This window comes from Mobula hypostoma, chromosome 12 (genome assembly GCF_963921235.1).
Source record: "Mobula hypostoma chromosome 12, sMobHyp1.1, whole genome shotgun sequence".
Taxonomy (NCBI): domain Eukaryota; kingdom Metazoa; phylum Chordata; class Chondrichthyes; order Myliobatiformes; family Myliobatidae; genus Mobula; species Mobula hypostoma.
Genome location: NC_086108.1, coordinates 84,192,348 through 84,205,662, shown reverse-complemented (window position 1 = coordinate 84,205,662; position 13,315 = coordinate 84,192,348). Strand labels below are relative to the sequence as shown.

The 13,315-nt window shown below is 40.8% G+C and overlaps 1 protein-coding gene across 11 annotated transcripts in view; it reads left to right on the top strand.

The window, feature by feature from the left end:
• LOC134354971 (CMP-N-acetylneuraminate-beta-1,4-galactoside alpha-2,3-sialyltransferase-like) overlaps nt 1–13,315 on the top strand; it is a 568,489-nt gene that overhangs the window by 376,113 nt on the left and 179,061 nt on the right. For all 11 annotated transcript variants that reach the window (XR_010019938.1, XR_010019940.1, XR_010019939.1 and 8 more), the window contains one exon: nt 6,276–6,339. Coding sequence is in view for 8 of the 11 variants with exons in the window: in XM_063064549.1 (XP_062920619.1) it covers nt 6,276–6,339 (64 nt within the window). In the remaining 3 variants the exon portion in view is untranslated. The remainder of the gene's footprint in view (nt 1–6,275; nt 6,340–13,315) is intronic.

The window sequence follows — 13,315 nt, the reverse complement described above, 5'->3', positions numbered from 1 at the left end:
CTGGTCACCTCACTACAGGAAGGATGTGGATACTGTAGAAATAATGCAGAGGAGATTTGCAGGGATGTTGCCTAGATTGGAGAGCGTCCCTTATGAGAATAGGTTGAGTGAACTTGGCCTTTTCTCTTTGGAGTGACGGAGGATGAGAGGTGTCCTGATAGGGGTGTATAAGATGATGAGAGGCATTGGTCATGTAGATAGCCAGAGGCTTTTTCCCAGGGCAGAAATGGCTATCATGAGGGAGCATAGTTTTAAGGTGCTTGGAAGAAGGTACAGTGGGGACGTTAGAATTAAGTGTTTCACACAGAGAGTGGTGGGTGTGTGGAATGCACTGCCAGTGACAGTAGTGGAGGTGGATACAATAGGGTCTTTTAAGAGAAGCTTAGATAGGTACATGGAGCTTAGAAAAATAGAGGGCTATGCGGTAGGGAAATTCTAGGCAGTTTTTAGAGTAGGTTACATGGTCGGCACAACATTGTGGGCCAAAGGGGCTGTAATGTGCTGTAGATTTCTGTGTTTTATGTTCTATGTATTGTGCTTGCTTATCAGTGTTTCAGTGAGCTGTGTCAGCTTTTGGGTCTTTCCCATCCCCAAACCACCAAATAGTCATTCCTTAGTGTAGGACTCAGAAAGAAAAGGCAACCCATATTTAGCAACAATACAAAACAAGTGGTTTAGCATCAGTGATACATTATTTACTTTAAGTTCAAAGTGCATACTAAGAAACAAATAACAAAGAAACCCAATAGAACCTATTAAAAAAGAAGACTGTTAAGGATCCAATGTGCAGGGAAAAAACAAAAAGTGCAAACAATAAAAATAAACAAATAACATAAGTAAGTGAGGTTCATGAAAGTTGGGCCACAGCCGCAAGCCAGTCACACTACAGCTGATCCGGGAGCCTGATAGTTGCAGGCCACAGCCTCAGTTCAATGCAGGGATGAGTAAACCGCTTCAAGCCACGAGCTGAACACCTTGTCTCCAGCCCCGTCACTGTGACCTTTTCAAACTAGCCCGGAACTTAAACTGGCCAAACCTCGGGCCATTTCTCCCTCTTAAGTCCTGAGCCCTGCTGATTCGATACACTGTCAGGTCTAGGCTCTGCTGGCTTGAATTGGCCCGTACCCAACATTTCCAATTTGGCCTGGCACTTGAATTGGTCAGATATTAGCTTCCTCACTCTCAGACCCGGGTCCCGCCACCTCAACTCTGCTTCACCTCAGAAATACTTCCCTCGTCCACTCCAGCAGCCAAACATTGGCTCGTTCCCTGCTCTAGGGCCCAGGCCTGGGTCCTGCCACCTCAACTCAGCCTGTGTATGCCACACCGCAACCATTCTGCACCTTTGAGACTTCAGTTCACACTATAAAAATGCCAAGTCAAGCAGGCGGTTCAGAAGCTCAGCTCTAAAAGGGAAGTTACACACTATTGATCTTTTTTGAGAAAAAGTGTGAGTAATAAGATAGTTAATAGCAACACACCTAAAAGTTGCTGGTGAACGCAGCAGGCCAGGCAGCATCTCTAGGAAGAGGTAAGTCGACGTTTCGGGCTGAGACCCTTTGTCAGGACTGCAGTCGACGTTTCGGGCCGAGACCCTTCGTCAGGACTCTGCTGTGTTCACCAGCAACTTTTATGTGTGTTGCTTGAAATTCCAGCATCTGCAGATTTCCTCGTGTAAGGTAGTTAATAGTTGTGTTTGCTGCCAGCAGGTCATCGCTGTGCTTCACCCGCAATATCTTAAACCAGAAGTGCTTCAGGTCTCACTGAAACAGATCTATTGTGTTAACATGCCAAGGAGCTCAAAGTAAAATGAGATTTTCAGTCCCCCAGGTGGGTCATTCAAGTGTCAAATCAGGCCTCAGCTAATAATTTATCATGCAGTTTAATTGTAGAAATGCTAAGTAAAAGTCTTAACTTTTTCTGCCACCAATTGAAACTGGAAATTAACATTTCGTTTCTTGATTAATATGTTAAAATTCATTCTTCATTTTAAGATGGTAATTCAACTGAGATATGGAGGAGAAAAAGATCCCAGGTTTGATCCATTGGAATAGTAAAGTTCGATGATAATGTTTGTATTAACGAGGGAGTGCACTATAGGAAAGTGAGGAAAATGGACTGTTTTAATTGTACAAGCAGTTCCTGGGTTACAAATGGCCTGTTCCTGAGATCGGTTCATAAGATGATTTCAACATAGGTAAGAAATATCTGATTTCTATAGTAATCTCTATCATATTGATCTACATATATTTGTTATATTTGCATTTCATTGAATAATCACTGTCAACTCAGAAGTAAACTAATAAAATATATACTGCATCCAGTCGTTTATGAATCCCATGAAGTATATTATTAGTAGCTTGAAAAGTGCTTTAAAAATGTGTGAGAAAATTAGCATAATCGGATTCTCATAAATTGGGTCATTCTTGACCTGGGGAATTCTGCAATGCCTACTGCAATCTAGAAGTGTACTAATACTCATTGCTAATACTTACATAATAGCTGTGCAGATCTGATTCTGGAAGATAGTTAATGATATGAAACCATATTTTTCGCAATTCAGAAAGGAAATAGAGAAAAATTAGGTGATTTACTGAGGAGAGTCCAGAAAAAAATTCCAGCCTTATGAAATCTTAAATTTGCTGCTTTTATTATTTTTAGTTATGTTCACTTTACCATAAAATTATTCAGGTCAGTGTTGCGGGTCAAGTCTAAAATTATTACAGTTGCATAATTTGTTGATTGAAATAAAGACAGAAAATGATAGAAACGCCAGGCATTATCTGTGGAAAGAGAAACAGAATTAACATTTAATTTTAAAGCCCATATCAAACAAAGTAACATACATCTACCCCTCTGTAGTTCTACTGAATTACCTTCTTGAAAAGAAGAATGGACTTTAATGTGTTAATCCAGCATCAGAAATGCTACCTTCCAGCTTCAATAGCTGATAGAAAAAGTCAAGACTTTCTCTCATCATTTCTACAATTAAAGCACGTCATAAATTATTTAGGGCCTGATGTGACACTTGAATGAGCCTTGGGGGTCTGAAAATCTCAGTTTACTTTAAGTTCCTTTGCACCTTAACACAATAAATCAAATGAATGTATTACTGATGCAAAACTGAGCTGTGTACCCTGGTGCTAATAAATTTGGGTCACTTTCTCTCTCTAATGCCCCTCAGGCATCATCTTTGGTGGGGGGTGGGGAAGGTGGTGGAGAAATTCAAAACCCAATACAGCTCAGAGGCATCAGTGAAGAAATACAATATGAGCAGTGAATCAACCATATTTTATAAAGAATGGAACAGAACATAGAATCTTGGACAAATATTGGGGTCTGTATAATAGCACAATGAATGTTTCAGGTGTAGATAGATTGAGATAAACAATATTATGGAGGCAGAAGTTAATGATCCTTGTTATATGAAGTATATAAAACCAGAAGCGTTGATTACAAGTCTAATTTTTTCACCTTGTTTAACTTCAGAAGCACAAGTGATGTAACTGTTGATGACTGGTTCTTCGCTTGCGAAGATTGGGAGGGAGCTTCATCAATGTAGGACTTTGTGTAGCTTTATAGTGAGGATCGGTGCGGGCAGACTGATTCCACTCTTTAGGCCAGGGGATGTTCCACAATGGCATAGCGAGCTGCCATGACTGTGGCGGCTCTGCAGGGCTGTAGGTTGAATATCGGAGCTTTCCTTCTCCTAGACAAACTGCCAGTTGTCCTAGGCCGGCTGCCAACCAAGGCTGATGAGCCCAGCCTGCCTGTCCGGTTATACCGCTGGACGCTCGGTGGCGCCATGACATAGCAAACTCAGAACAGGGATGGCACTTGATGACGTTGCTATGGGCACAGGAGTGTAGGAGAAACCATATGTGAGTGACCTCCTGCATGGCAACTAATTCATAAATAAAACACAGTGCAGAGCACAGGAAGTAATAAAAATAGAATCGTAAAACCTGAGGAACATTTCGGCTGCATGATCCCTGAGGAATTGTGCCGAAAATTTTACTGAGTGATTGAGGTGGCTTGTGGGTTTAATTGACAAAAATTCACAAGATTAAATATGTTCCCATTACTAAGTTATATTTATTCTGCTTATCATAAAAATAAATGTTTTTTCTGTCGAAGTTTGAGTACACTTGGGTTTAGGCCAGTGATGTTGTGGGGTTGGAACTGGACTCTCTGACGGTGGTGTCTGAAAAGAGGATGCTGCCTAAGTTTCATGCCATCTTGGTCAATATCTCCCATGCACTACATAATGTACTGGGTGGGCACAGGAGTACGTTCAGCCAGAGACTCATTCCACCGAGATGCAACACAGAGCATCATAGGAAGTCATTCCTGCCTGTGGCCATCAAACTTTACAACTCCTCCCTTGGAGGGTCAGACACCCTGAGCCAATAGGCTGGTCCTGGACTTATTTCCTGGCATAGTTTACATATTACTATTTAACTATTTATGGTTCTATTGCTATTTATTATTTATGGTGCAACTGTAACGAAAACCAATTTCCCCCTGGATCAATAAAGTATGACTATGACTATGACTATGACTTTAGTGTACTATTGGAAATACCCTTACTCGGATACTTGCATTGCTTTATTTTACACCTCAGTCAAGTGTAATACCTTTACGGCTGAATGCTTCAAACATATTAACTTCATTAACATATTAACTTAAAAGATATTGATCCTAATGCAATATTATGGTTGATACTGCAGCATCCTATCCCGGTCCAACATCAGTACTGAGGCCCTGGATATGGGCAGGTTGCATCACTTGCATACTTGACACCAGATTTAAAAAAGGCACCCTATTCCTAGCTCTGGTGTGGGCAAAAATCATCAGGTAGATAGAGGGGAAAAAAACCCCACAAAAGATGTACTTAAAGCTTCTTTGAAGAAATGCAACATCCATCCCCACTGACTTCGCAAAATCTCTGGCTCGTGACCACTTAAAGTGGAGAAGGAGTATTCAAGCAACACACATCAAAGTTGCTGGTGAACGCAGCAGGCCAGGCAGCATCTCTAGGAAGAGGTACAGTCGACGTTTTGGGCCGAGAGCCTTTGTCAGGACTAACTGAAGGAAGAGCTAGTAAGAGATTTGAAAGTGGGAGGGGGAGGGGGAGGGGGAGATCTGAAATGCTAGGAGAAGACAGGAGGGGGAGGGATGGAGCCAAGAGCTGGACAAGTGATTGGCAAAAGGGATATGAGAGGATCATGAGACAGGAAGAAGGAAAAGAGGGAGGGGGGAAAACCCAGAGGATGGGCAAGGGGTATAGTCAGAGGGACAGAGGGAGAAAAAGGAGAGAGAGAGAAAGAATGTGTGTATATAAATAACTAACGGATGGGGTACGAGGGGGAGGTGAGGCATTAGCGGAAGTTAAGAGAAGTCAATGTTCATGCCATCAGGTTGGAGGCTACCCAGACGGAATACAAGGTGTTTTTCCTCCAGCGTGAGTGTGGCTTCATCTTTACAGTAGAGGAAGCCGTGGATAGACATATCAGAATGGGAATGGGATGTGGAATTATTTTGAAAAGCTTGAGGCCATACATTGGGAACACTGAAAAATGGCAGAAGAGCACACCACCTCCAGTCTATCCATTCATCTTTTGCTTCATTTGTGGATTAGTCTGCATTTCGCAGAACACAGAGAACTGGAATGGAAGCAAGTCATTCTCAATCCAGTGATAGAAGTTTCTCAGAATATAACTGAACACCAGCTGCAGTAATTTGCCTTCTGAAAACGACAGTCAAATATTGGAGGAATAACCCATCCACAGGAACAACTCCAGGTGTGATGGAACTTTGGAAGATTGTATCCACATCTCTAAAGCCAACTCTTTCTGATAAGGTCTTTAAACTGAAATATTGACTCTGTGTTTCTCTTCCACAGATGTGACCTGAGTTGCTGAGTACTTCAATCAAATTCTGGTTTTATGCATTCGTTATTTTAGACTTGTGTACAACATTGACTTATATATTTTTATCAAAGACACAGCAGTGTTGTCTAATCATTAATGCATTGCAGAAAATTTCTTGTACTTTACAGTGAATGAAGTGTGAAATATGATTCACCAGCTTTTGATGTTTAAGCTAAAATGAAAAGATATGCAGCAGTGAGAAGAAAGCAATAGCAGTGGACCATATTTTTTATTTCTTATTTGATTATTTTTGGCACAGACTAGAAGGGCCGAATGGCCTGTTTTCTGTGCTGTAGTGTTCTTGATTCTAAGTGTTCTTTTTGTTATTTTTGTTTCTTGCAGAAGCAGTTATACAGAAAATACTGGGGGTTACAAAACAGTACACTTTGACTTCATATCTGGATAGGTAAGTACACTGCAATGTTACAAAGACATAGGAAGGAAAGGAGAAATTGTGAAAATTGTGTTCAGGCTTAGGGTATTAAAATTCACACAGCTTTATATATTTTGTAAAATTGTTGCTGATTGCAAGCCGCTGGGACTTTAATCCTGTATGCTGTCAGTTTAATCTCAACGCATGGATTTTTTTCCTCTCAAATCGACAAGTCTGCTCAAAATCCATGTATATTGAACAGTTGCCCTGTTAAAGAAATAAGGCATTGTCAGCCTGGCATCAATTTGAGAGAGGTGGTTTGTCATTAAACATTGGATATTGTTCCCTAGATGTATTAAGTTCATTCCCCATTATCTTCGAAATTCTCCAATGTGGCAATAAATATTTACAGTGCCTTGTTAAAGTATTAATTCCTCCAACACTTCGTTCACATAAATGAGTGTTACAACTAGGGATCTTGATCAATTTAACTGAGAATTTTTATTTGTGAATTTACTTGTGCTCCTTTTTTCACAGAAGAGCTCAAAATAGAGAAAATTGAAAATCATGAGAAGCTAAAAATTCAAAAACTGAAATGTCAGCAGTTCAAAAGTAATCATCCCCCTTTGCTCAGTACTTGGTTGAACCACCTCTCACAGCTCTTACAGTTAGTAGTCATTTTGGATAAGTCTCTATTAGCTTTGTATACTGTGATGGAGCAAGATTTGCCATCTTGCAGAATTGCTCAATCTGTGCCAGATTTGTTGACGAGTAGTGATCTTGAGGTCTTGCCAGAGATGTTCGATCAGGTTAAGGTCAGGATTCTGACTGGGCCTCTCAAGGACATCAATTTTCTTCATTTGAAGCCACTCCATGGTTGTTCTGGCAGTATGCTTTGGGTTGATGTCCTGCTGAAAGATGAACTTGCTCCCCTGGTTAAGCTTTCTGGCAGAGGCTAGCAGGTTTTTAATCCAAGGTATCAAGTCAAGTCACTTTTTATTGTCATTTCGACCATAACTGCTGGTACAGCACACAGTAAAAACGAAATGTTTTTCAGGACCATGGTGCTACATGAACAATACAAAAACTACACTGAACTATGTAAAACAACATAAAAACTACACGAGACTACAAACCTACCCAGGACTGCATAAAGTGCATAAAACAGTGCAGGCATTACAATAAATAATAAACAAGACAATATGCGTAGTAGAGGGCAGTAGGTTGGTGTCAGTCCAGGCTCTGGGCATTGAGGAGTCTGATGGCTTGTGGGAAGAAACTGTTACATAGTCTGGTCGTGAGAGCCTGAATACTTCCGTGCCTTTTGCCAGATGGCAGGAGGGAGAAGAGTTTGTATGAGGGGTGTGTGAGGTCCTTCATATTGCTGTTTGCTTTACGGATGTGGAGTGTGGTGTAAATATCTGTAATGGCAGGAAGAGAGACCCCAATGATCTTGTCAGCTGACCTCACTATCTGCTGCAGGGTCTTGCGATCCAAGATGTTGCAATTTCTGAACCAGGCAGTGATGCAGCTGCTCAGGATGCTCTCAATACATCCTTTGTAGAATGTGGTGAGGACGGTGGGTGGGAGATGGACTTTTCTCAGCCTTCGCAGAAAGTAGAGACGCTGCTGGGCTTTCTTTGCTATGGAGCTGGTGTTGAGGGAGCAGGTGAGATTCTCCGCCAGGTGAACACCAAGAAATTTAGTGCTCTTAACGATCTCTACGGAGGAGTCATCGATGTTAAGCGGAAGGTGGTCGTTCCGTGTCCTTCTGAAGTCAACAACCATCTATTTTGTTTTGTTCACATTCAGAGACAGGTTGTTGGCTCTGCACCAGTCCGTTAGCCGCTGCACCTCCTCTCTGTATGCTGACTCATCGTTCTTGACCCACCACGGTCGTATCATTGGCGAACTTGATGATGTGGTTGGAGCTGTGTATTGCTGCACAGGCGTGGGTCAGCAGAGTGAACAGCAGTGGACTGAGCACACAGCCCTGGAGGGGCCCCATGCTCAGTGCGATGGTGTTGGAGATGCTGCTTCCAATCTGCACTTCCAGTCTCTCTGTATTTAGCACCATTCATCTTCCTATCAATCCAGAGCAGATTTCTAGTCCCTGCTCTTGAAAGCTATAAGGTTTATACCAGACATACCACATAGGGTTGAGGCCAAAAAGTTACACTTTAGTCTTATCTGACCACAAGACCTTCTTCCACATCTTCACAATATCAGCATAGTCAGACTTTGCAAAGTCCTTATGGGCAAGGATATGCATTTTTTAAGCCAGAGCTTCTTCCTTGCTACTCCTCCACAAATACCATTTTTTGTGCAAGGCCTTAGAGATTGTGGAGCTATCAATTTCATCTCCATTTGCATCCACTGACTTTTGCGGCTCACTCAGAATGATTGTTGGCATCACAGTTGCCTCTCTTACGAGTCCCATTCTTCTCCGGCAACTAAGTTTTGAGGGGCAGCCTGACCTAGGCAGTATGGCTGTGGTTTCATATTTTTTCCACTTTTTCATGATGGACTGCTCTGAGCTCCAAGGTATGTTCAGTGCCTTTGAGATGATCTTGTACCCTTCTCCAGATGTGTGCTTCTCTAATATAATTTCCCTGACTTGCCTTGAATGCTCTTTTGTCTTCATTTTGGTTTGCTCTGTTGAAAATCTCCCACACCGTTGGACTTTGCAGAGAGAGTGGTCCTCTAATTTTATACATCAGCAAATTGGCTGAGTTGGTAAGGTAATTTACAATACTGCACTTGAGGAAAGTTAGTGTAGTAATTACAAAGGGGATGAATACTTTTCCTGCCTCACAATTTGTTTTTTTAATATTTAATAAATTGTGGTCAGGTTTTGGAATTTTTCTTCTGATTTGACATGATACACAATGTTTTATAGTTTAGCTCAAAAAAATCCTACTTCAATATATTTTAAATTTAGAAATTGAGACAGTAAAATGTGAAAATAGTTGTGGGGCTGAATACTTTTTCAAGGCACTGTCTTTGTACAATGTCAGAATTGTACAACTCATTGTAATTTTGAAAGTGGCATTCTGAGACTTGTGTTTATGAAGTTGAAATTCCGCTATTTCAAGATAACTATAAACATAAAGGGAAATGGATGATTAGGGGCTCATGGCTGCATTATTCTTTAATCTGTTTTTTTTTTGTTATATTGAGAAATGATGGATATCTCACAAAGCTTTTAGTAATGTTCATGGAAAAAGCTAAAATGCATCCTTGAAATGATTATTCATTGAGGATGCAGTCGTTGTTTTTCCACCTGTATTACACCCTCTACCCCTATCCTTGCAAAACTGTGAGGGCTGTTTTTGTTCAGAGAATTAACTTTTAAATTACCATCTGTATCATTATCTGCTTAAATCCCATCAAAGCTCCTCACTTCTGTAACTATATACATTTGAATGCACCGCTTTCTTCCATGACTACATTATGACAGTTTCCATTGCACCTTTTGGCTATCATTGCTTTAATCACACTAAATTGCTATGTAGGTTGTTACTTCTTGAAAATTATCTATCATTTTTTTGCTTTCTCTCCTCTATTCATTGTCCACTTATGACCGACCATATTGTAAATTATATGTAAATGAATAGGACCCTGAGAGTGCACATTATGGTTTTCACTTGAAAAAGCGTACTTTAAAATTTATTGTTAATGTTGATTGTCACACATGTTGTACTACTTAATCAATTACCCCTGACCACAATAGACTTTGGGACAGCTGATTTACCTTGCAGGCTTACCCTAGATGAACAATGAATGTCACTTCAAACTTCATTCAGTCCGATTTCAAAATCATGCAGTGAACCACATTTTGGAGATCATCCAGTGTATGTATCATGTGGTCAATGTGGAATCAATTGTAGAATAGCTCAGATCAGCAACGAAAATACTTAATGATTTAATAGCAAATGATAATCATCAGCTTGATGTTGGATACATTCAGTGAATTATAAGAAAGTTTGTTAGTACTGTTTGGGAAACAGTGGGGATGGGGGTGGGTGTTGAACTAGAGTTGCAGAGGGATGGGAATCAGAGTGCCAGAACAGATAGTGGGAAGGTTGCAGAGACAGATGTTGTTAAGACCTTATACAAAGTCAGGAAGCAAAAAGTTCAGTGTGGTGGATCTTGTGTTCTGATTTGTGTATATTTCAATACAAGAAGTATTGTAGGAAAGGCAGATGAGCTCAGGTCATGGATCAACACATGGAATTATGACATTGCAGCCATTAGTGAGACTTGGTTGCAGGAGGGGTAGGACTGGCAGCTCAATAGTAACATTGTTTTAGACGTGATAGAGTGGGAGGGATGAAGAGGGATGGGGTGACGTTACTAGTTAGAGAAAATGCCACGGCAGTGCTCAGTTAGGACAGACTGGAGAACTCATCTAGTGAGACTTTATAAGTGGAACTGAGGAATAAGGAAGATATGCCCATGTTAATGGAACTATATTAAAGATCGCCCAATAGTCCACTGGATTTAGAGGAACAAATTTGTTGAAAGATTGCAGATTGTTGCAGAAGGTTGTGATGTAGGTGATTTTAACTTTCCACACATTGACTGGGACTCCCATAATAGATAGGATTGAGCTTCTCAAAGGTGTTCAGGAAAGTTTCCGTAATCAGTATGCAGAAGTCCCAAGAGAGAGTGTGTAATACTTGATCTGTTATTAGGGAATGAGACAGGGCAGGTGACAGAAGTTTGTGTAGGGGAACACTTTCTACCTAGTGATCATAATGCCACTAGTTTCAAGGTAATTGTGGAAAAAATAGGTCTGTTCTCGGGGTGAGATTCTAAATTGGAGAAATGCCAATTTTGATCGTATCAGAAAGGATCTGGCAAGTGGATCAGGCAGTTTGCTGGTAAAAGTGCTCAGTAAGTGGGAGGCCTACAAAAGTGAGATTTTTAGAATACAAAGCTTGTATGTGCCTGTCAGAAAAAAGGCAAGGATAACAGGTTTTGGTTTTCGAGAGATATTGAGGCCCTGGTTAAGAAAAAAGTAGATTCATGGTGGGTATAGGCAGGTAAGAACAAATGAGGTACTTAAGGAGTATAAGAAATGCAAGAAAACACTTAAGACAGAAATTAGGACGGCTCAAAGGAGGCATGAGTTTGCCCTAATAGACAAGTTTAAAGAGAATCTAAGGTTTTCAAGTGATACGTTAAGAGCAAAAGGGACAAAATTGGTCTTCTGGAAGATCAGAATGGTAATCTGTGTGTGAAGCCAATAAAGGTGGGGAGATCTTAAATGAATTTTTTTTGCATCTGTATTTACTCAGGAGTCTATAGAAGTGAGGCAAACCAGCATCAAGGTCATAGATCCTATACAAATTACATAGGAGTTGTTTGCTGACTTGAGACAAATCAGTGTGGACAAATCCCCAGGGCCCGACATTGTGCTCCTTCGGACCTTGTGGGAGGCAATTGCAGAAATTGCCAGGGCCCTGGCAGAGGTACTTAAATCATCCTTAGTAGTTCATGAGGTATTGGAGGATTGGAGGATAGCTGATGTTGTTCCACAGTTTAAGAAAGGCTGTAAGAATAAAGCAGAAAATTATAGGCCAGTGAGCCTGACATTGGTAGTGGGAAAGTTATTAGAAGGTATTCTAAGAGACTGGGTATATGAGTATTTGGAGAGGCAGAGATCAATTAGGGATAATCAGCATGGCTTTGTGCATGGTAGGTCATGACTAATCAATCTTCTATAGTTTTTCGAGGATGTTACGAGGAAAACTAATGAATGCAGTGCAGTTGGATGTTGTCTACATGGACTTCAGCAAGGCACTTGACAAGGTTCTGCATGGGAGGTTGGTCAAGATGGTTCAATCGCTTGGCATTCAAGCTGAGGTAGGAAATTGGATTAGACGTTAGCATTGCGGGAGAAGCCAGAGAGTGATAGTTGATGGTTGCCTCTCTGACTGGAGGCTTGTGAGTAGTGAATTACTGCAGGTTGCTAGGTCCGTTGTTGTTTGTCATCTGTATCAATGAACTGAATGATAATAAGATTAACTGGGTTAGCAAATTCGAGGAATACACAACGATTGGTGGTATAGTGGACAGTGAGGAAGACTATGAAAGCTTGCAGTGGGATCTGGAACAGCAGGAAAAATGGACTGAAAAATGGCAGATGGAATTTAATGCAGACAGGTATGAGGTTTTACACTTTGGGAGGACCATCCATGGAAGCTCTTACACAATGAGCAGTAGGATACTAAGGAGTGTTGTAGGACAAAGTAACCTTGGTAAAAAGGTCAATAATTCATTGAAAATGGCATCAGAGGGTTATAGGTCAGTAAGAAAGCACAGTGGTCTTCATAAATCATAAAATTGAGTACAGGAGTTGGGATGTTAAGTTGAAGTTAAGACATTGGTGAGCCCTAATTTGGAATAGTGTGCGCCATTTTGGTCACCTACCTACAGGGAAGATGTAAATAAGATTGAAAGAGTGCAGAGAAAATTTACAAGGATGTTGCTGGTACTGGAGGACCTAAGTTTTAAGAAAGATTGAATAGGTTAGTACTTTATTTCCCAGAATGTAGGAGACTGAGAGGAGATTTAATAGAGGTATACAAAATTATGAGGGATATAGATAGGGTAAATGCAAGCAGGCTTTTTGCACTGAGGTTCGGTAAGACTACAACTAGAGATCATGGGTTAAGGGTTAAGAGTGAAAGGTGAAATATTTAAGGGGTAACATGAGGGGAAGCATCTTCACTTAGAGGATGGTGAGAGTTTGGAATGAGCTCCCAGTGCAAGTGGTGGATGCGATTTCGATTTTAACATTCAAAAGAAGTTTACAGGTTTCCCCCGCCATCCGAAGGTAGAGCATTCCTATGAAATGGTTCGTAAGCTGGAATGTTGTAAAGTGAAGAGGCAATTACCATTTATTTATATGGGAAAATTTTGCGAGCGTTCGCAGACCCAAAAAATAACCTACAAAATCATGCCAAATAACACGTAAAACCTAAAATAACAGTACCATATA